General features: G+C 64.9%; 1 protein-coding gene across 2 annotated transcripts; it reads right to left on the bottom strand.

Moving 5' to 3' along the window:
• Nucleotides 1-35: 35 nt before the first annotated feature.
• On the bottom strand, nt 36-21,782 carry AEBP1 (AE binding protein 1). 2 transcript variants are annotated; one of them, XM_074981770.1, is made up of 21 exons: nt 21,080-21,782; nt 15,081-15,551; nt 10,069-10,140; nt 9,664-9,735; nt 9,172-9,261; nt 8,297-8,392; nt 7,863-7,949; nt 7,411-7,506; nt 6,917-6,991; nt 6,556-6,665; nt 6,332-6,471; nt 5,810-5,894; nt 5,527-5,671; nt 5,097-5,185; nt 4,359-4,482; nt 4,007-4,203; nt 3,734-3,913; nt 3,176-3,524; nt 1,733-1,872; nt 1,556-1,655; nt 36-1,020 (listed from the first exon to the last, which is right to left on the bottom strand). In XM_074981770.1, the coding sequence occupies exons 1-21, from the start codon at nt 21,318-21,320 to the stop codon at nt 455-457; spliced, it is 3,525 nt and encodes a 1,174-aa protein (XP_074837871.1). In that variant the 5' UTR covers nt 21,321-21,782; the 3' UTR covers nt 36-454. The 2 variants fall into 2 exon arrangements, with proteins under 2 accessions (XP_074837871.1, XP_074837872.1); XM_074981771.1 differs by having other exon boundaries at nt 7,411-7,503.
• Between the last annotated feature and the right edge of the window lie 1,002 nt (nt 21,783-22,784).

Here is a 22,784-nt window from a genome sequence, read left to right as displayed (position 1 = left end):
GTCTGCCAGGCAAGAGAGGGTCAAGCTGGCACCTTTACCAACATAGCTGGATTTATTCGTATAACAGGAACCGCATGGAGGGACCCAGCTGCCCGTGGGGCTGCGCTGCCCCGGCCTCCTGGGTCCTGCCCCGGACAGGGTCCCAGCTCCCCCTGCTGCGCAGTGCAGGGCCAGGTCCCCCATCCTCCCTCCCTTGCTCCCTGAGCCTGGCCAGCTGCTGGTCTCAAAGGGACCCCACTTCTTCCTGCCCGGGCGGGGGACAGTGCCCCCATGCCCAGCCCCTGCTCGGCAGCTGCATCCCCCTATACTCCTAGCAAGCAGCATGGTGAGAGCCTGGAATGGAAGCAGGAGGCTGGTGGGAGCTAGAGCTGGATGGCTGCCCGAGCCGCGGGGGTCTGCCTGCAGCTGAGGGAACAGCGGCCGGGGAGCCGGCCACCGGGTGCTAGCATCTGGCCTAATCGCCAAAGTTCACGGTGTAGGTCTCAGCCGTGGTCAGGGGCTGCAGCGTCCCTGTGCCCACCTCCCACGCCCCGGCCTCTGTCTCCAGCTCCGTCACCATCTCCGTCACCGTCTCCAGCTCAGTGTAGGTCTCTGTCTCCCAGGTGGCGGCGGTGGGCGGCGGCTGACTCCAGGGGGCGAAGGTGGTGCTGCTGAAGGTGAAGGGGAGGGCAGTGGAGGGGGCCAGCGTGGGCGGGGCACTGGTGGTGGTGGCGTTGAGCTGGCGCTGGCGCATCTGTTGGCGGAGCCGCAGGCGCTGGCGCATCCTCATGCGGAGGCGCATGCGCTCGCGGGGGGTGAGGGGCCGGCCCTGGGGGGTGCGCAGGATGGGCCGTTTGCCGTTCAAGGCCATGATCTCCCGGATGCGTTTCCAGTTGGAGCGCGCCAGGATGAAGTTGCACTGGGTGGCGCCGATATCGTAGAGCACGCTGCAAGTCTTGACGCTGGGGTTGTAGCCCTCGGCCCGCGCCACCACGCGGTACTCGCCCGGGTTCAGGATGCGCCAGTAGTCCCCGCCGCTGGCTGCAACGGCGCGAGGGACGGGGTGAGCAGCGCGGCAGGGTTAGCCAGACGTCCTGCTGGATGCAGTTTGAGCCTGGCTGCCCCTGCTTCCCCCTGGCCTCGCAGAGCCGTGCCGGGGGCCAGGCCTGGGCTGCTGGACTGGGGCTGCCCAGCTTTGACGGACACAGCTGCTGCCAGGTGCCTGCAGGTTCTGCTGTGGGCTTAGGACAGGGGAGGGCACAGGGTGGGTGCCTGGGGGGGGGAGTGGGGGAGGGAACAGCCCCTGTGCTGGGCTATGGGGGCTGGGCACCCCTAGCCTTGGCTGCTGGCTGGGGGCTGCCCAGCTCGGGAACGGCTGCACGGCTACAAGCTGCTTGCAGGCTCTGCTGCACTGCCGGGGAGCGGGGACAGCTCCTGGCACAGGACTGGAGGCGGCGGCTGGGTGCCCGTGTGTGGGGGCAGGGGAGGAACAGCAGCCAGCGCAGGGGGCCGGGTGCCGGGGGGGGAGAACAGCGCAGGGGCTGGGGCCGCTGGCCGCCCAGGCGGGTGCCCGTACCTGTTTTCACGTTGTGGTTGATGCCTCCCACGGCGATGGTGGCGTTGGCGATGGGGTCCCCCTGCTGGTCCGTCACCACCCCCTTGATGCCCCGATGCACCTGCCCGAGAAAGGCCATTAGCCCCGGCCCGCCTGCAGCGGCGCCCCCCCCCGCAGCTTCCCTTCCACCTGGCCCACCTGCTCCATGAAGGTGAGCAGGGACTCCTTGTTGTTCTCCCACTCCTGCTGCAGCTCGCTGGCGTGGGGGAACTTGTCGCAGCCCAGGTAGACGGAGAGCTCCAGGCAGTTGGTGTGCAGGTAGCTGAAGTCGTTCAGGCCTGGCAGGCAGAGCAGGGACAGGCTGTCAGTGGGGGCTGGGGAAGGGCACAGCCTGAGCTGGGCTGGAGCTTGCCCATGGCCGGCTGGGCCCCTGGGGCCGGCAGCATGGCCCAAGGAGGGCCCCACCGGGGGTAGGGTGGGTCCATGCAGCCTATGCCGAGGGCACTGCTGGCCCCGGGGATGCAGGCTGACGGGGTGGGTGGGCAGGGAGGAATGGCGGCTGACAGCCCCACCCAGGAAGCTCCAGGTGGTGGGACAGGCACCGCTGGGCGGCCCCTGGAGAACAAAGCTCCTGCGAACGTCTGGAGGGGATCTGGCCCAGAGGAGCAGCTCGGCCGTTCTCATCCAACCCGCTGCCGAAGGGGGAGCGGCAGTCGTGAAGACATCCGGCTGTGGGACAGCTGGCCAGTTCGCCAACACTGCGTTTTACTGGCCTCCGGCCTCCCAGCCCACTCAGCGATTCCAAAAGAAACCGCCAGCTGCTAAAGAAACTCTACTGGGGCCAACAGTCACAGCCACCTTCACAGCCCCGGCCAGGCGTATGCGATCTGCTACCCAGGAGCCATAAACCTGGACACCCATCATGTCAGGTTCGGGCACCTTCACGCCCAGTCTATCCTGCCATGTGGACTCCCTCCTCACCCCCATACTACCAGCACTCCCAGCTATCGCTGACCCACACCGACTTCCCAAGGAGACCCCAGCACACCCTGCAAGTGCCACCCTGGCCCCCCCACAGATGCGGACGCGCTTTATGCTGCCGTTCCCCAGGAAGAGGGACACCAAGCCAGCGGGAACACCATCTGGCTGAGCTGCGGGACTTTCTGCTTTGGGGACAAGCTGATACCCCTCGAGGGATCTCCATTACCTCCCGCCTTACAAGGCCAATTTCCGCACCTTCCATGTTCACCGGGACCTCGGGCAGAGCACGTAAGAGACACCTGCAGGTTTTTAATACCCCACTTCCTCCCTCCCATGTAGCTGCTGGGTCAGGTGTTTTCTAATTCGTTTTCTTTCCGTTATCTGTTGGACTCCGGAGCTGGAGAGGTGGCTCTGGCCCACAGGAGCTCACGACCTAATAAATCACGTTGCTAGTCCTTCAGGTGCCCCAGGACTGCTTGTTTTGTGGAGGGGTGACGGTAGCAGGGCAGGTCACCTGCGGAGGAGTCAGTAGGAAGGGACTGAGGGGGGCTAGGTTGGCGTTTTCCCCAAAGACAGGCCCGGGGGAGCCTGGTCTCCTAGCTCCGGCATCTCTGCCTAACAGCATGGGGTGCAGCCCGCCCCCCCCCCAGCCCCACTCACTGCCGACTCGGGGGTGCCACTTGGCACCACTGACAATGCCCATGCCGTTGGTCATGTCCTGGGTGTGGCAGCCCCCGCGGAAGGTCTCGGTCATGGAGAGGTGGGCCGAGGCGTAGGAAATGGCCAGCCAGCGGAAGATGGCGTGGTCTGGGGTCTCCTGCGCTTCCAGGTTCTCGTCCTCGTAGTCGTCTGGGCCCCGAGCCATGAACGCCGCCCCCTCGCCCTCACGGGGCGGCCGCGCCGTGTCGTAGGGGTACGAGACCAGCTTCTCCCCCCCGTGGAAGTTGGCTCCCAGCACGAAGGGGGTCTTCTCCATCCAGGCGAGGATGGCACGGACCTCCACAGCCACCTACGGGAGTGGGGCAGAGCCGGGGCATGTGGGCGCCCGAGGCCCTGCCATTCCCCCTGCTGCCCCTTCCAGCCTGCCGCTGGGCCCGCTCCTCCCTCGCCAGCCCGGCTGCCAGTGCGGGGGCTGGCAGGTTCCCAGCCATCCCATGCTGCTGGTCGCATGTGTGCCAGGCTACCCGAAGCTCCAGCACTTCCCCCGCGGACACTCACGTGGGCATCCTCGGCCAGGTAGTGCTCCGGGATGGGGATGTGGTGGTTGGGGACCCGGTGCGGGACCCACTTCCGCTCCTCGGCCGCCCACAGCACGCTGGCCAGGTCGGGGAAGTTCTCGAAGAGGTCGTAGCCTTCCTCCGTCCAGTGGCCCAGCGCCCAGTTGCCCAGCTCGGAGCCCTGCGGGGGGGGAAGGGGCCGCTCGGCTCAGCACCAGGCCCCTGGGGGCCGGCACAGCCCGCCCCTCCGGCCGGCACCGCCCCGGGCTCTCACCGCCTGGCTGGCGATCTCGTAGCCGTCGGGGTTGAGAGAGGGCACCAGGTGGATGCGGGTCTCGGTCACCAGGCTGCGCACGCGGGGGTTTCCATCCTGGTACTCCTTGCACAGGAACTGCAGCAGCAGCAGCAGCAGCTCTCGGCCCACCACTTCGTTGCCGTGCAGCCCGGCCGTGTAGCGGAACTCGGGCTCCCCTGGGCGGAGAGGGGGAGGGGGTCAGGGCGCTGCCCCCCGCCACGGAGAGGGGCGCCGAGCGGGATCCACCCCCCACCCCCAGCCTGGGGCAGCCTCCCCGCCGTGGCACAAGCCTGGTCAGTCATCCCCGCAAGCCTGGCCCCAGCCCCCTCACCCAGCTCGTGCTCCCCCGGCTTGTCCGAGATCTCCATGGCGTAGATCTTCAGGCCCCGGGAGCTCTTGCCAATGTTGTAGATGCGCGTGATGCTGGGGCACTCTTCATTCACCACCTTCATGAGCTGTGGGGAGCAGGCGGGCGCTGGAGGGGCCTGGGCTGCCGGCCCCATGGAGGGGCCCCTGGCGGGGCGCCCAGGCTGCAGTGCGGAGCCCGGGGCGGGGGCTGAGTGTCTCCGGCATGAGGGGGTAAAGGCCAGCGAACAGGGCGCTGGCAGGCACCCCAAGGCACTCCTGGCAGCGGCTGGCGCCGGGCAGCTCCAGGCTGCGAGCCGAGCTGGGGCGGGCATGGAGCTGGTGATGCCGCAGTCACTGTTAGCCCGATACACCGAACCCCCGGGAGCGTCTGGGGCCCTGCAGCACCCAGCCGAATGGGGGACCCAGGCCCTGGCAGGGCAGATGGCAGGGCTGGGGGGATCCCTTGGAAGTGCTGCTGGCTGCAGCTCCTGCCCTCACAGGGCAGACGGCCGGGAAAGCACCGACCAGCCCCAGGGGGCAGCGCCAGCCCCTTGCCAGCTCCCCAGCAGCCGGGTGCTGCCCTGCTGGGCCGGCACTGGGCAGCCCCAATGCCAGGGCACCATGCTCTGACTGGCTCCGCCGGGGATATCCCCTGCAGGGCTGGGGCAGGGGGCTGAACGCATCCCCCACCTCTCCCGGTCCCAGGGTCGGTCGCACGCACCTGGCGCATGTCCTTGTAGCTGTGGTGGCGGAAGTCCAGGTTGTCAGTGGAGGTCACCTCATTCTGCTGGCTGTAGTAGCTGCTGAAGGCTGGGGAAGGGGCAGAGGAGTTGGTTGGCCGTGCGCCCCTGCCCCACAGCCTGGGAGCGAGCTCGGCCGGCACGGACCCCGAGGCAGGGCCCTGGCGGGGCTGTGCAGGGACAGGACAGGCCTGTTCTGTGGGGCAGCAGCGTGGGCAGACGCTGGCACCGCCCAGGGCTCTGGCGGGGGCATGGGACCAGCCCCTGATGCTCTGGGATGCTAGGGGGGCAGGGCAACTCCTGGGGCCCAGCACCCCGTGGCGAGCTGGGCACTGCAGCCCTGACCCAGCCTGCTCACGCCCGGCTCGCAGCCCTGGCCGGCCCCAGCCGTCCCACCGCGCGGGCGCTTACTGGAGAGGGGGCAGCCCAGCACCTCCAGCCGCATGCACAGGCTCCCGTTCCAGGTCTGCGGGTACACACGGATGAAACGCGCCACCACGGGCTCTGGGAACTCCGTCAGCACCGGCGTGTCCTTGTCCACATTGCCGTGGAAGAGCTGTGGGGATGCCGAGAGCATCAGCCAGGGCTCAGGGCCCTGGGGGGCAGGCACAGGGCCAGCCCCTCCCCATGCTCGGCTGGGGCTCCCCAGCCCTCACCCCGCTCTGGAACGCCAGGCCCGGCGCAGGGGACGTACCATCTCCTCGTAGCCGTTGGAGTACATCACCCAGGCCTGGCTGTCATTGCTGAAGGCCACGTAGAAGGCGGTGACGAAATCATCGCTGGGGAGACAAGCGGGGGGACTTAGCGCCTGGGGGGGAGGGAGTCCCCCCGGCGGCTTCCGTGGGACGGAGGGAGGTGCCAGGCTCTCAGCCTCAGGCCAGCCACAGCCTGAAATGTGGTGGAATCCCAGCCCCCCAGCCCAGGGACAGGAGGCTAGTCCTCCCCCAGCACCAAGCACGGCCAGGGGCCAGCCCCCTGGCAAACACATGGAACCCCTGGGCCCAACCCCCCAGTACTGAATCTGGGTCTCCCCTGGGTCCGATCCCCACGTACTGGATCTGGGACCCCCCCCTCCCTGGGTCTAGCCCCAGGTACTGAATCTGGGACCCCCCCACCCGGGTCCGAGCCCCAGGTACTGAATCTGGGCCCCCCCACCCCCAGGTCCAGCCCCAGGTACTGGATGTGGGACCCCCCACCGGGTCCGACCCCCACATACTGGATCTGGGAGTCCCGGCCCTGTGTGATGACCCCCGTGAATTTCGTGGTTCTCCGCGTGTCCACCTCAATCCAGTGGGCCCGGCTGTCATCTTCCGCGCACCAGGCACCGTCGTACAAGTCGTCCTCGTTGGAGCCGGCCTGGGGGCAGAGGCAGAGGGCAGGGATGCCTGGAGGCCCAGGGCCAGTGGGGAGGCCAGGGGACGGGGGGGGGGACGCTCCTACCTGCATGTTGAGCCGTCCACGCTGGGCACCCAGGCCGTGCCGCAGCATGGAGGAGGCCAGGATCTGGTCGTCCTCTATGCGGTGGGACTCCATCCCGATGGGGGGGCACTCTGCAAGGCAGGGGGCAGCCATGGTGGGAATGGGCAGGCCAGAGCCACCCTTGCTACCCAGCTCCCTGCCGGGCCCCTGGCTCAGGGCCACCCCAGCACACCCAGCTGCCCATGCCCAAAGCAACCCGAGTGCCCACTGGGGGGGCTGGGGCACTCCCTGCTCTGCCCCAGCAGCTGGTGCCCGTCGGGGTCTCATGCCCAGGGTGGGCACCAAGCCAGCCAGCTTCCCTCCTCCTCCTGCCCTCACTCACTGGTTTTCTCCTCCGGGGGTGTCCAGTCGTCCTCGTCCGGCTCCCACTTCTTCCCGCCCGGCTTCTTGGGCTTCCCTGCAGCGGGCAGAGGATTAGCAGGGGAGGCTGGGGCTGGGCAGCCTCAGCCGTGCCAGGCCAGGGCATGGAGAACCGGGGGCAGGGCCACTGCTCTGCACCCCTGCGTAGCTGACAGGGGCCGGGACTGGGGCGGGGGGCTGGGCCTGGCCAGTGAGCACGGGTGGGGGGCAGGAAGAAGGGCGCTGCCCGGGGCCAGTGGGCGGGGGGGGCTTGTACAACCCTCCTTCCGTGGCACATCCCAGGCAGCACCGTGGCAGCCACCTGCCAGCTCAGCTCAGCTCAGCTCAGCTCGCCACGCCGGGGTCCAGCCCCTGCAGGACTGTGGGCGCGTCGCCCTGGGGCCCGGCCCCTCCAGGGGTGCTGGTACAGCCGCACACCCTAGCGGACGTCGGTCAGGGAGGTGGCTTCGCACCCACCTCTTCTCTCCTTGGTCTTCTCCTCCGTCCACTTGTCCACGTCCGCGTCCACCTCCTCCTCCTCCTTGCTGCTGCCGCCTTTCTTGGGCTTCCCTGCTTGGGGGTGAGGGGCAGAGGGGCAGATCAAGGCCAAGGCGCCCCGGGGGGGGGGGGTTGGACTAGGCAGCGGGGGTCCCTTCTGCCCCAGCAGCCTGACCGCAGTGTCCCTGGGGAGTCCCTCGCAGCAGGCGGGGGCAGCCAGCTGCTGTGGCCAGCAGGACAAAGGAAGCCCGTGTGGCCAGGAGTTGGGTCTACTGGGGAGGGTGTGATCAGCATATCTGGCCCCACCCCATGTGCCTGGCCCCGCCCACAATTAACTTGGCCCCACCCCATGTGTCTAGCCACTCCCACAATTTGCCTGGCCCCTCCCCGCTGTGCCCAGCCCAGCCCATCGGGGGCAGCACTCCCCTTACCTGGTTTGAGTCGCTTCTCGTCCGTCTCCATCTCGTCCTCGCCCTCCTTGCTGGGGAGCTTCTTGGGCAGGGGCAAACCGTACTCCACTGCGGGAGAGAATGGGGCGCTGAGGGGCCGGCTGGGGGCCAGCAGCCCGGGGTGTGCCAACACGGAGCGCAGAGGGGAGTGGGGGTGAGCACACAAGGGAGGGGGCTGGGACAGGGGGCTGCAGGGGAGCAGGAGGCAGGGGGCTGTGGGGAGGGGGGCTGGGGCAGGAGGCAGGGGGCTGGGGCAGAAGGCAGGAGGCTGCAGGGAGGGGGCTGGGGCAGAAGGCAGGGGGCTGTGGGGGGCAGGGGGCTGCGGGGAGAGGGCTGGGGCAGGAGGCTGGGGGCCATGGGGGGCCGCTGAGGCAGGAGGGTGGGGCTGGGTGTCTGTCCCCCAGTGCCCGACGCACCGTCGTCATAGTCGGGCAGGGGTGGCAGCGGCCGCTCCTCGTCGTAGTCGCTCCCGGCGGGCAGGGTGGGCGGCTGCACCGGTGGCTCTGCAGGAGCTGGGGGGGGGTGCGGCGTCAGCCCGGGGCAGGTGGGCACAGGCAGGTGCCCAGGGAAGCTGCCAGGGCTGGGCAGAAAGACCCTCCCTGCGGGGGCCTCTCGTCTTTGCCCCACACGGGGCACCAGGCCTGGAGCCTGAGGGGCTCTGGGGCGAATTCTTGGACAGCAGGTCCCTCCCCCATGCGCCAGACCCTGCCACGTGCTACTGCCCCTGGTGGGGCTGCCCCATTGGCCCCCCGGCAGCCTTCCAGGGGGCAGAACAGCCCCTCGCTCTGAGCAGGCCCTTGGCCCTTGGGCGTGTGGGTCACTGATGTGTGGCTAAGGGATGGGGCAGCCTCGAGCTGGGCCTGGGCACGGCACCCCCAGGGCACCCCCCCAGCTCGCCCTGCAGTGCAAGGGCCCTGGCACCTGGGCACCAGGAGGTGCTGTTCGCACAGGCGCACGACTCAGGGCACTGGGCCCTCCGTAGAAGTGGGGGCGTAAGGCCCAGGTGCCCCCTCCCTGCCCCACAGCCGCCCTGGGGGCAGAGCGTGGAACTGCAGCGCCTCCCCGTTATTCTGCGGGGAGGGGAGTAACCTGCGGCGGACGTGAATTCTGCGTCGTTTGTTAAAAAGGGACGTCCTTCCCTCCCCACTCCCTGACCGACCCGTTCGGTGCTGGGGCACACGGCAGCCTGGGGCCCAGCCGCCGGCGGCTCACTGAGGGGCTTTTCTTAACCCCCTACCCCCCCCAGCCTCGGCCCCCCCGCGGGGGCAGATCAGGGCCCGAGGACACGTACTCGGCCTTTCCTCCACCTCCAGCGCCGGCCCCTCGGGTCTCTTCCGGCTCAGCGGCTTCTTGGGCTTCTGCTGCCGCCGGATGTATTCGACTGGGGGGACGTAGATTCGTCAGTCCCGCTGCCGGGGGCTGTAAGCAGGGGGCTTCTGCCGGGGCAGGGCTGGGCGGGGCAGTCCTGGCCTCCCTACCGTGGGACGGCCCCGGGGGGCTCAGCCACTCCACAGGCCCTGGTCAGGCCCCCCCAGGCCTTGCACTGAGGGGGCCGGGGGTTTAAGAGCTGTCACACAGGCTCTGCCCAGCCCCCAGCTCAGGCTGGGCCCCTCACTGCAGCCGCAGTGACGCAGGGGTCGTGGTCCCAGAGGGAGAAGTGGGAGCCCGGGGCAGGCCCCTGCCCCTTGGTGTGGGAGGGGGTTATCCCTGGGGAGCGGCCCCCACCAGGGGGGCGAGGGTCTGGGCAGAGGGGCCATGGGGCAGCAGCAGCAGAACCCCGTACAGTCCTCGTAATCTTCCCGTTCGATCTGCTCGTTGTAGTCCAGAGTGGGCGGTTCGGGCTGCTCCGTCAGTGCTGCGGGGAGAGAGACAAGTGTGGTTTCCGTCGGGGGTGGAATGAATTTTGCTCACGCGCCAAGGTGCGTGCACCACCAGGGCCCTGGGCCTGGCGCATGGCGGGGGCTGTGCTGCATCAGGCCGGAGCTGAGCAGTGGCAGTGCGGTCATCTCTATGGCGGGATGGCCCTAGCTCAGCCTCTGCCCCCTCTGACTGCGCCGGGGCCCGAGGGAGGGACCATGGACTCCTCCACACCGGCCTGGGGGTCCTGGAGATTCGACCCCCCTCCCCGAGGCAACGCAGGAGGGCGCTGGGAAGGGCTCAGGGTGTGGGGCAGCTGGCAGGCACTCACCAGGGTCAGGCGCTGGTCTCCAGTCCTCCTGGCTAGGCTCCCACGGCTCCGTTGGGGACGCCGGCAGCTCATCTAGGAACAAAACCTGTTAGCAGGGAGGGGTCCTCGGGGCTCAACACCTTCCCACTGCACCAGGGCCTCTGCCGGGCACTGCCCAGCTAGCCACTGCACAGCCCATACACTGCCCCACCGTGCACTGCCCAGCTAGCCACTGCACAACCCCCGCCGTGCACTGCCCAGCTAGCCACTGCACAGCCCATACACTGCCCCACCGTGCACTGCCCAGCTAGCCACTGCACAGCCCATGCACTGCCCCTGCCGTGCACTGCCCAGCTAGCCACTGCACAGCCCATACACTGCCCCACCATGCACTGCCCAGCTAGCCACTGCACAACCCCCGCCGTGCACTGCCCAGCTAGCCACTGCACAGCCCATACACTGCCCCACTGTGCACTGCCCAGCTAGCCACTGCACAGCCCATACACTGCCCCACCGTGCACTGCCCAGCTAGCCACTGCACAGCCCATACACTGCCCCATCGTGCACTGCCCAGCTAGCCACTGCACAGCCCATACACTGCCCCATCGTGCACTGCCCAGCTAGCCACTGCACAGCCCATACACTGCCCCACCGTGCACTGCCCAGCTAGCCACTGCACAACCCCCGCCGTGCACTGCCCAGCTAGCCACTGCACAGCCCATACACTGCCCCACCGTGCACTGCCCAGCTAGCCACTGCACAGCCCATGCACTGCCCCTGCCGTGCACTGCCCAGCTAGCCACTGCACAGCCCATACACTGCCCCACCATGCACTGCCCAGCTAGCCACTGCACAACCCCCGCCGTGCACTGCCCAGCTAGCCACTGCACAGCCCATACACTGCCCCACTGTGCACTGCCCAGCTAGCCACTGCACAGCCCATACACTGCCCCACCGTGCACTGCCCAGCTAGCCACTGCACAGCCCATACACTGCCCCATCATGCACTGCCCAGCTAGCCACTGCACAGCCCATACACTGCCCCATCGTGCACTGCCCAGCTAGCCACTGCACAGCCCATACACTGCCCCACCGTGCACTGCCCAGCTAGCCACTGCACAGCCCCCGCACTGCCCCTGCCGTGCACTGCCCAGCTAGCCACTGCCCAGCCCCCGCCGTGCACTGCCCAGCTAGCCAATGCACAGCCCCCGCACTGCCCCTGCCGTGCACTGCCCAGCTAGCCACCGCACAGCCCCCGCACTGCCCCTGCTGTGCACTGCCCAGCTAGCCACTGCACAGCCCACGCACTGCCCCTGCCGTGCACTGCCCTGCTAGCCACTGCACAGCCCATACACTGCCCCGCCGTGCACTGCCCACCTAGCCACTGCACGGCCAATGCACTGCCCCTGCCATGCACTGCCCCGCTAGCCACTGCACAGCCAATGCACTGCCCCTGCCGTGCACTGCCCAGCTAGCCACTGCACAGCCCACGCACTGCCCCTGCCATGCACTGCCAGCTAGCCACTGCACAGCCCATGCACTGCCCCTGCCGTGCACTGCCCTGCTAGCCACTGCACAGCCCATGCACTGCCCCTGCCGTGCACTGCCCAGCTAGCCACTGCACGGCCCACGTGCAGCGCTGTGGCTGCATGGAGCAGAGGCCATGCCAGCTCTGTGGCTGGGGGAGAGCTCACAGCCCAAGCCATGGTGACTTAACTCGTGGTTTCATTGCAGGGAAGGGAGGCTGCATTGCAAAACCTGGGACGCCATCCTCACGGCTTCCCTTACTCAGCAGATGTTTGCTGAGGTTGCGGAAATTCTCCGCCATCCCCTCCCGCCAAACCACTGGGCCCCGCGGAGCGTTTCCGCTTTATACATAGAACCAAATAGCAATTCCCGGCGAGGCGGCTGGGCCGCAGCAGTGCCAGTTTGGCAGTAAGGTCCTCGGTGGTTTGCACAAGGGAGCAATGGCCTGAGGCTGGTTTAACCCTGTATGTTCGCGAGGGAGCCAGCTGCTAAAAAACCTTACAAGCTGCCATTGGATCGTGTCTCCCAAATGCACAGTGGTGCGGCTGGGTCAAGCACAGGAGAAACAAGCCCTGCAATGGATCGGGGCGCAGGCAGGCGACGTGCAAAAGACAGAACCGCCGTCTCCCAGGGAGGAGCCCGGGGGTGTTCGTCAGCTGGCCGGTGACAGCCTGGGGCTGGCGGAGAACCCTGGGGCACCACGCCAGCAACGCCCAGAGGGCCACTTGGATTTCTTCTTTGCACGTGGACTTTACAAAGAGCGTAACCGGCGCTGGCGAGCGCGGCTGCCAGGTCTGGGGTGAAGAATTGGAGGCGATTTGGAGAGGGAAAGTTGCAGAAAAGTTTACACTGCAAATAACATCCACTTGCTCCCCTGGCAGGTGTTGCACCGAGCGCAACACACCCATGTGCACTGAGACCGTTGGGCTCGGTTTGCCAAAGCGGGGCTGAGAGCGCACAGCGTTAAGGCCCAGATGCTCCAAGTGATTTAGGTGCCTAATTTCCATTGGCTTCCAAATGCCTGTAGTTGTAGAAAGCTTCACACACTCTGGCCCAAAACAAGCCCTTGGCTGAGGGTCTCTTTCACCAAAGCCATAAAGCCCCTGCCAGTGAGCAGACGCTGCCAACCTTTTGCAAGGACAGGCCTGTGCATTTGGCGATAGCAGGACTCTGGAATTAGCTCCAAAGTCAACTGGAGTGACTGGAGCAGACGAAAACAGGGCCAGCTCCCTCTGTGGGATTTCAAGGCTGCCAGGTACCACATGACAATCAGCATCACTGGCCCAGGAGAAAGGCCATATTTGCCATGTTAGCTGGTGCGAGGCATTTCCCCAAGAGAAGCCTATCCATGAACGGAGGCCAAGGATGGTCAGGAGAACCACACGATTAAGACACGTGAGGACTTACTGCAGTGTAACTGGTGGATGTTTGGAACAGTGTTTGCATTTGCTACCTGGACGCGAGCTCTGAACCTGCTGCTGGGGCTCAGCATAACTGAGCTAATCCACTGGTTACGAGAGCATGTGGTGAGGACCTTCTGGAGAACCTCCCGTAAGTAGCTGTGCATCAAATGTAGGCGTGGAGCAAACAAAGGAGAAAGTGATTTGTTTCCCCAAGGTTCAGTTGTGTCTGGAAGCCATTCCATCAACACAGCTGGGCTGAATAAATCAGAGGAGAAAGCCCTTTCGCCATCCTGACCGTGGTAAGCCACCAGTCACAATTCCTTTCCAGGCTGCTCAGTTACTCCCGACCGATTTCTCTAACTGCAATGGCAGCCTGATGAGCTCTTCCCTATGGGCAGATGTGGCCTCTCTTGCCAGCCAGGGCTGGTCCAGTAAAAGACATTCCCTCAGCCACCTTGTCTGTCTACACTAGTCCAGATCGCTTGCTTGAATGTCTGCAGTCAGACTTTCCACCAATCCGTTTTGTCCCTTGCAACGAAGTGGGGATTGTGGGATTGTATTCAATGTTGCATGTGTTTCCTACTGTCCTGCAGTACCTCCAAGTGGTGCCTCAGTTTCCCCAGGCACAGCACCGGCGCAGGGCGGGGAGGGGAGTTTGGGTGTGAGGATGTCTCACACGCAGACAATGGGGCTCCAGGCTCTTTGTAACCCAGGCAGCCAGGTGACCCCTTTCTTCCCCGGGACACAGGCCAAAGGCGGGAGGAGGGGCCTGGTGGGTTGAATTGGAACTGGGCTGGGGAGTGGGGCAGTCTGGGCTGGCTGGAGAGGCGGGAGGGGGGCCAGGGCCCGGCTCGGGGACCTCTCTGGGCCCCTCTCCCCAGGACGGATGATCCTGACGGCTTCTGGTTCCTGTGTTGACAAGAGGAACAGATTGAAAGACCTGGGCGTGAGCAGATTGAAAGACCTGGGCGTGTTTCGTTAGAAAAGAGAAGGCTGAGAGGGAATGTGATATCAGCTTCCAAGTATCTAAAAGGATGTTACAAGGAGGAGAGTGAAAAATTGTTCCTTGGCCTCTGAGGACAGGACAAGGAGCAACGGAGTTAAACTGCAGCAAGGGAGGTTTAGGTTGGACATTAGGAAAAAATTCCTACCTGTCAGGGTGCTCAAACACGGGAATAAATTGCCTGGGGAGGTTGTGGAATCTCCATCTCTGGGGACACTTAAGAGCAAGTTAGACAGACTTCTATCAGGGATGGTCTAGACGGTGCCTGGTTCTTCCATGAAGGCAGGAGACTGGACCTGATAATATCTCGAGGCCCCTTCCAGTTCTCTTGTTCTATGAGCCTAACTCACACCCCGAGGTGTCCCGTTGTTGATTGAAAGACATTGTATAAAACTGGGCACCTCAGCTCCTCACCGTCCCAGCAGGAACGACGTAGAGGAATCACGTAGAGGTGATGCTTTGTGGCGAGGGGATCAGGCTGATGACGGTCTGCCTTCGTGGAGCGCTGTGGCACCCAGCACACCCCAGAGAAGACACACAACCCAGCTTTGAAGCACAAGCCTCGCAATGCTGCCTCTTTGAGGTTCGAATGGTCGCCGAGCTTGGCCATTTGATTGCAAACGTTTCATTACCGATGGAGGTAACAATTGTTTGCAATCAAATGGCCAAGCTCGGCGTCCATTCGAACCTCACACTGAATCTCCCGAGCTGCCAATCTTCTCTTCTATTTTAAAATGCTGCCTCTGCCTCGTGGAGATCCCCAGCCCCCATGCAGCCAGAGACAGTGACCCTTGCGGCCCTGTTTCTACGCCCAGGGACCTGGAGGCTGCAAAGCACAGAGATGATGATGTTGAGGCAGTGAGCCTGCAAAGAGCAGGCGCTGGCCCTGGGAGAAGCCCACAGCCACTGCTGCCCAGAGCGGCTGCGCAGCACGTTGTTCCTGGACTGGAGACATTCTTGTGCCGGAAAAGGGGGGGTTGCCTTGGGGTTGGGGGCTCTAGGGAGCAGCGGAGAATGAAGCACGGCAGGGGAGAGCGAGGGCAGGTGGGTGCCATGCACTGAGTAACTGGCGACTCGATTGGCCAATCAGCAACACTTACCTTTGTCCCATTGCCCATGCATCCGGGCTCGCTGCTCCTCCGCCTCCTCCTCGTAGGGTGAGGCGACTCTGGGAGGGTCAGGCAGGCCATGCTCCTTTTCAGCTGGGGGCGGGACCAGTGGCCTCTCTGGCTGCCGGTACCTCTCCTCCTCCTCGTAGGGCTGGGTGGGGGGCAGCACCTCGGGCCTCCTGCCTCCAGACGGCTTCTTGGTGGCTTTGGGGGACTTCTCCTTGGGCTTCCTGGTGGCTTTGGGATGCTTCTCCTTGGGCTTCCTGGTGGGTTTGGGGGGTGTCTCCTTGTCTTTCTTGGGGCCCTTGGATGACTTCTCCTTGGGCTTCCTGGTGGGTTTGGGGGGTCTCTCCTTGTCTTTCTTGGGGCCCTTGGATGACTTCTCCTTGGGCTTCCTGGTGGGTTTGGGCTGCTTCTCCTTTTTCCCTTTCTTAGGCGTCTCTTTAACCTTCACCGTTGTCCCTGCATAAAGAAAAGAGTCAGCACCAGGATGGTCTCTTGGCCCCAGCCACCAAGATGGACCCCAAGTCCCTTCCTATCAGGCTGTTGTCCATCCAGCACCCCCAGCTGGGCCCAAGACCTCTTCCCACTGGGTCTCTGGGGCCACCTGCCCTCACCTATATCGGCCATGGCCTCTGGGCCACCCACCCGTGCTCCAAGGAGTCACTGTGCCTTCACATATGAACCCAGCTGTGCTCTCTCAGGACCCTGCCTTTCAGCTGGGCATTAAATAATACTCACTGGGGATCTCTGACCCCCACAACACCCAGCCTTATCAGCAACACAGTCCACAGTCTCTGTGTCCGGGCAGTTCCCTGGGGCTCTTTTTCCCACGCAATGCCCTAGCCCGCCCGCGTTCTCCACCACTTTCACACGCAAGCAGCCCCGGCCCAGCATTTACTGTTTGTAACTCTCCCGCGGCTTGGAGCCTGGCTCACCAGCTGGGAATGGTTGGCGTGAGCCGTGCTGACCCTGCTGTACATCAGCCCTATCCAACCGGTCATTCAGATGGTAAATCCAGTCTGCAAACTAAGACGCTGCCCACTGGAAGCTGGTTCTTTGCCTGTGCAAGGGGCTCTGGGGTGGGAACCTTCCCTTCTCCCACCTGTAGACTGTGATCCTGAGAATTGTTTCTGCCCTCCAGTGGGGTGAGGGCAATCAGCTGCCCCCAGCTAAATCCCACCGGTCTGAGGTTTGCTTTCAGCTCACCTGTTCTGCTTCTGCCAACGCCCGCCTGGGACCCCTCTCCCCAGGACACTCAGAAAGCCAGCCCCAAAACCGGAGGGTGGGGGAGATGAGGAAGAAATGCCTTGGCTCCAGCCCCACTGATCTGACCCCATGATGGGCCCCAGAAAGAAGCCTGAGAGAGGGGACCAGGGAACCGCTGGGGCGAGTGGCACATGCGGGCAGGTGTATATCTGGCTGTGCCGGTGCCCAGAGGCAGAGGGCTCTCCAGGGAGCAGGAGCTCTTGAGGCCCAGGGCGCTGGTGAGCCGCAGCCAGATGAGGAAGCCTGGCCCCATGACTCAGTGGCTGACAGGAAGAAGAGGAGGCTGCTGAGTAATGTGGCAGCCGTGGGCTCATTCCAAAGCTCTGAGCAGTGGGCCCCCGGCCTCCGGTGCGTGAGAAGAGCGGGCCCGATCCTGGGCTGGGATTTGTCTGCACTCCTGGGGGGACGAGGAGAATTTCCCCATCACCCTGAGCTCCGGCTCTCTGCCCAGCACCTCGGGGGGATGGGGGTGACACTCCCCTGGCCCCCACCGCTGAACTGACGTGCACAGGGCAGGCTACAGGGAAGATGGAGCCCCTTGTTCAGAAGATACAACAAAGAAAGCTCCTTCCTCCTCCTCAGCCCCAGAGTGCAGCGCCACTTGGGGCACAGATGGCGTTTGGTTTCCTCCTTCCCTGCAACACACCAGCAGCCATGGTTAACGTCTCACAAAATGATCCACATGGAAAGTGGGGATGTGGCCAACATTAGGTTCCAGAGTTAACAATGCCCTGCAATGCGCAGGATACCTCTTCAGGCCCCAGCCCTAACTCAGGGCCCTTAGGGGCTCCCACAGGACTGTCTCAAAGAGCCTTTCACAGCCTGCGTGGGGCCCTGGAGAGACCGGCACTGCCTCACAGGCTGAGCAGAACCGAGCGACCGACCGACCGCCCACCCGGGCCCAGGCTGTGCAGGGGCAGCTGCCAAACGGAGAAACGTTGGGGCAGCCAAACCCCCCACTGCCGCCTCGGCCTGGAAGAGCTGACGGGACGGAGAGGTGGTCCACTTCCAAAGCCCGGAAGGGCCGAGCAGCTGTGGGACCGGTCGTTGGGAGCACTGGCGGGGGACGAAGAGCGCACGGCTACCCCTTCCCCACGGCTCTGCTGATGCCCCTCAATCCTGACCCACACACCCGACCCATAGCTCCCTGCTATAGAATCACAGCAGGCCCAAGCACTGCCTAGACCATCCCCGATAGGTGTCTGTCTAAGCTCTTCTTCAATCTCCCCAGTGATGGAGATTCCACAGCCTCCCTCGGCGATTTATTCCAGTGCTAAATCACTTCCCTCCCTCCGCGTAAGACCCTCTCAAGTCCCCTCCCAGCCTGCTCTCTCCACAAGCCCAGTTCCGTCCGCCTTCCCTCCCAGCTCACATTCTCTCGCCCCTTCAGCATTCTTGTTGCTCTTCTCTGGACCTTCTCCAGTTTCTCCACTTCCCTCTGGAAATGTGGTGCCCAGAACTGGCCACAACACTCCAGCTGAGGCCTAACCAGCGCAGAGCAGAGCGGAGGAATGACTTCCTGTGTCTTGCTCACCACACTCCTGTTAATGCAGCCCAGGATCATGTTTGCTTTTTCTGCAGCAGCATCACACGGTTGACTCATATTTAGCTCGTGGTCCACTATAACCCCTAGATCCCTTTCCACAGTGCTCCTTGCTGGACAGTCGCTCCCCTTTCTGTATGCATGAAGCTGGCTGTTCCTTCCTAAGTGGAGCACTTGGCATTTGTCCTCATTAAACGTCATCCTCTTTGCCTCAGACCATTTCTCCAGCTCATTTGGAACTCTGACCCGATCCTCCAAAGCAGGTGCAAACCCTCTCAGCTTGGTCTCACCTGCAGACTTACTAGCGTATTCTCTTGGCCAATATCTCCATCAGCGATTTAGCTATTGAACAGAACCGGTTCCAAAACACACACACCCACCCCCGGGACCCCACTGGTTATGCCCTTCCAGCATGATTGTGAACCGTTAATAACTACTCTCTGAAAAGCAAAGGGACCCAAGTCAGCAGCAGCTGGGACTGAATGTGGGCCCTTAGGGTCTAAAGCCAGGAGCCTTTGCTGCATTTGCTAACAACCAGCCAGCAGCCCTGGGCTCTCCCCCAGCCTCAGTGATGCCTCTCAGCCCTGGCAGGTGTCAGGCAGCAGAACAAAGCTCTCCCAGCCCACTGTGGTTGCTGGGCAGCCGGGGAAGCTGACCCAGGCTCACAGCCTGAGGAAAGCCCTGGCCAAGGCCCCAAGGACCCAGGGCTGAGGCAGCCTCCTTAGGACGTGGGAGGGAGAGGAGAGAGCTAGGGACCAGCCTGCATGTTTCCAGCAGGACCACACAGGAATATGGGCTTCCCCACTAAGCTGTGTTTTTCAAAAGCCTCAGTTTCCTGGGACCCCAGTGTCTGCCACCTGCAGTCCTGTTGTAGGCCAGTGGCCTCGCTCCCCTCTGCTCCTCCATGGGCTGGGCGCCCTGCCGGGACTTCAGCACTCATGATGCTCAGCAGCTATGGGCTTCCATGCCCCGCCCAAAAAAGGGAATCTGCGGTGCATCATGGGAGATGTAGTCCACCCAGAGGGGGTGGGGCCCTAGCCGCCTAAGGGAGGAGGAGGCACTTGAACTACAACTCCCATGAGCAGGAGGCGGTGCAGCGGTGGGTGGGAGCGCCCATTCCAGAATCAAAAATCTCAGGGGTGGGGGTGACTGTTTGGTGAAAACTCCCCTGCAACAGCTCCACGCCGCAGGCAGAGTGGGGGCGGAGGCAGGCTACCGGCACCGCCTGCCAGCAGCTAGGGAGGCTACGCTGCACAGCAGGGCGATGGCTGACGCACGCCTGGCACCCCCTGGGCACGTGTGCTGTACACGCGTGTGCACGGAACCATGGGCGTGTGCATCTCTCACATGCACACACAGGGACCCCCTCCCCCCAACGCAGTAACCAGCCGTGTCAAGCCCAGGCTTTCTGGGCACCTGATTTGCTGGGGTGTGTGTCCTGCTCCCCTCCTGGCCTGGGCTCTCCCCTAGAATCAGCACCACAGGGACGTTTCGGACCCTGGCCTGGGATCGCTGCTCTGACCGCGTGACTGTCCCCCCCCCGCCCCCGTGAGCTGATCCCAGAGGAGTCCTGGTTCAGGGAAACCCCCCACCGGTCCCCAGCCCCCCCACCTGCAGCTGTCCGAAGGGTACACCAGGACATCCGCGCCCCCAGCCTCACCCTCTGAGCTAACACTTGCTCCTTGCCTGCAGGGTTGGGAGGTGGTGGGGCTGGGGGGGTCTCAGCCTCTGGGGCAGCCCCCCAAGCTCCCCCTCTCACAGGGCCAGACCCAAGCAGCCCTGCTCCTTGGCTGGGCCATGGGCACAGGGCGGCAAGCTGGGCTGGGGATGGAGGGGGAGACCTAGACAACATCCCCCCCTTGTCGCTGGGCAGATGGGATGAGTGCGTCTGGGCTCTGTTGGGGTCGGGGGCGATCTGCCCCAGGGCACAGTCTCTACCAGCGGCTGCTCTGGCACACTGTGCACGCTGCCCAGGCGCTAACAGCCCAGCTTGCTTGGCAGAAAGGTGATCGGGTGCCGCTCCGGGCAGGCGCCAACCCCAGCCCTGGCACAGGGGCACACGGCCCCTCACAGTCTGCCTGGGAGGGCCAGGATCCCCCGTCAGCTACAGCAGGTCCCTGGGCCTCTTGGTCAGTCTCCACCCCCTGGCAGTGCTGACCTAACCCAGGAGCAGCTTAGCCCGTCTGGGGAGCCCCAGCACGGCACGGCACGGGGGTGCGGGCTGCTCCCTTCTCCAGCCTCCCATCCTGCCCCTGCAGCGCCCACTGCACCAGCCCTTCGGCGGGACCCCTCACCCCGAGCTCACGCCACAGCCAGCCCAGCCCTCCGCTGGCCCCAGATCACTGCTGCCTAGGCCGCCAGGCCCAGGGCCTGCTGAGCCCCTGGTTGCCAGTCAGAGTAGGTGATGGGGCCACGAGGGGGTGGGAAGGGCAGGACTGAGCCCCAAGAGGACCAGGCAGAGTTGGGCCCAAGGGCAGGGGCAGTGAGTAGGGAAGGATCAGGCCCTCAGGAAGCCCCAGTAGGCCAGGATTGGGCCCTAAGGCAGCCAAACAGAATTGGACCCAAGGGGGCTGGGTACGGAAGGATCAGGCCCTGACGAGGCCCCAGCTGCGCGGGATTGGGCCTTAAGCTAGCCAGGAAAAATTGGACTCAAGGGGTCTGGGTAGGGAAGGATCAGGCCCACAGGAGGCCCCAGCTGGGCAGGATCGGGCCCCAAGCCAGCCAAGCTGAATTAGACCCGGGGCTGGGGGGTGGCTGGGTAAGGAGGGATCAGGCCCACAGGAGGCCCCAGCTGGGCAGGATCGGGCCCCAAGCCAGCCAAGCTGAATTAGACCCGGGGCTGGGGGGTGGCTGGGTAAGGAGGGATCAGGCCCACAGGAGGCCCCAGCTGGGCAGGATCGGGCCCCAAGCCAGCCAAGCTGAATTAGACCCGGGGCTGGGGGGTGGCTGGGTAAGGAGGGATCAGGCCCACAGGAGGCCCCAGCTGGGCAGGATCGGGCCCCAAGCCAGCCAAGCTGAATTAGACCCGGGGCTGGGGGGTGGCTGGGTAAGGAGGGATCAGGCCCACAGGAGGCCCCAGCTGGGCAGGATCGGGCCCCAAGCCAGCCAAGCTGAATTAGACCCGGGGTGCGGTGCGGTGCGGTGCGGTGCGGGCGGGGGGCTGCTCTTTAACACTGACCTTTTTCCGCCTCCGCGGGGGGGGCGGCTCCCCTGTCCTGCCCCGCCGGCTGCAGCCTCCCTTGCGGCTCGGGGGGCTCCCGCTCCCCGGCCTCCTCCTCGCCCTCGGGGCTGACCTCCCGCAGGAAGCCCCGCAGGAACGCCTCGATCTCGTCGTCCGTCAGCACCGTCTGGGGCTGCCCGGGGCTGTAGCTCAGCAGCCCCACCAGCAGGCCGAGCAGCGCCGGGCAGCAGCGCCCCATGGCCGCGCGGGCGGTGGAATGCGCTGCCGAGGGGGGCCGGAGCCAGCGCCCAGGAATGCAGCTGCGCGCAGCTGGGCTTAATTCAGAGCAGGAGGCTGCGGCGGCTTTGAAGTCCGGGGCCCCCACGACGCCCCCGGGAGGTGGCACCTCTACATCCAAAAGCGGGGGGTCCCGGATCCCTGCCGCCCGGAACCGGGCCCGAGAGCTCAGCGACTCCTCCCCCGCCGGGGTCTCCGGCTCCCCCCAACGCACCGGGGGCTCGGCAGGGCTGCGGCTGGCTGGTGGGAGCCCAGTGCGCAGGGGGACGGGGAGCGGATCTGTCCCGGAGCCCAGCAGCGGTGGCGGGACGCGTCCCCTCTCCTCGCCAGCCGCGGGAGTGCAAAGCTGGCAGCTGGAGGCAGGCTCGCTCTGCGGGGGGGACCGAGGCCGGCCTCCCCTTCCCAGAGGAGGGAGGGTCAGGCGCTGTAACCCGCTCCTGCCTGGAGGAGGGGAGAGCCGCCCAAGGCAGCGCCCACCAGCTCAGGCGCAGCCTGGACATGCTGGCTGCCGTCTGCTCCAGGAGGCGAGTCAGGGAGCGGGGGTGCGACAGAGCCATTCCCAGCCCACCTGGGGTCGGCCGATGGGGCACCCTCTCTCCCCCTAAGAGCGGCTCCCTCCCACTCAGCGTGCCGCCCCCTGGCTGCGACCCACAGCCGAGAGACGCCAGTCCCCTCTGCGCTGCAGGGGTCCCTGGGAAGAGCCTTTCCAAAACAGCCGGGGCCCAGACCGCTGTGGAGCCCGCTGAGGAAGGGAGCAGACGCTCCCCCAATGCACCAGCCGAGGTGCGATCGAGAGGCCCCGGGGGACGGAACCGTGCAGCCAGCGGAAGTCACCTTTGCCAGGACGCTGGCGGTTCTGCAGCTGCATGCCTGGAGCTCCTGGGTTTTGTGGCCCACCTGTTTCCCCTGGACTGGTGGCCAGGCCCCTGCGGGCCTTAGCAGCCTCTGCTACAGAAGACGGGACATCCTGTGCCTTAGTGACAATGGAAGGAGACCCCTCTGTGCCCCAGGCCCTCGGGTGGACAGCCAGCCCTGGCTGCATGCGCGGGGAGCTGCTGGAGGCTGTGTGACTGCACCCTGGGGGCCGTCAGCGACAGCCCGTGGGGTGTGGCAGCAGAGGGCTGCCAGTGGTGAAGGAGAAGGCACTAGAGTTGGCTCTTTCTGCTAAAGTAATCTACAGTCCTGAGCGCCTTACTGCTCTCTCCTCAAAGGCTTGGCGACCCACCGTCAGGCAGAAGTTCATTTGAGCAGGAGTCATCAGTAGGGTTCAGAGTTAACAAACACTCTGATCACGCTGCCCCGGCTACACAATGCAGGTCTTCATTGAGGAGCAGCCACAGACCAACAGGAGATCCTGGGAACCAAATTTGCCCCCCAAGGGGAAATCTGCAGCAGATTTCCTGGCTGTGAACCCTCAGTTCTCAGC

Source organism: Carettochelys insculpta, chromosome 31 (assembly GCF_033958435.1).
Source record: "Carettochelys insculpta isolate YL-2023 chromosome 31, ASM3395843v1, whole genome shotgun sequence".
NCBI classification, from domain to species: Eukaryota; Metazoa; Chordata; order Testudines; family Carettochelyidae; genus Carettochelys; species Carettochelys insculpta.
This window is presented reverse-complemented; position numbering and strand designations above follow the sequence as displayed.

What these genes read in the sequence shown, in the direction of transcription:
- AEBP1 (XM_074981770.1), bottom strand. Translation starts at nt 21,320, where the DNA reads ATGGGGCGCTGCTGCCCGGCGCTGCTCGGCCTGCTGGTGGGGCTGCTG. An exon ending in GCTACAAGGACATGCGCCAG is followed by an intron (nt 4,483 to 5,096) that starts GTGCGTGCGACC and finishes TGCTCCCCACAG; the next exon opens with CTCATGAAGGTGGTGAATGA. An exon ending in CAACCACAACGTGAAAACAG is followed by an intron (nt 1,021 to 1,555) that starts GTACGGGCACCC and finishes GCGCCGTTGCAG; the next exon opens with CCAGCGGCGGGGACTACTGG.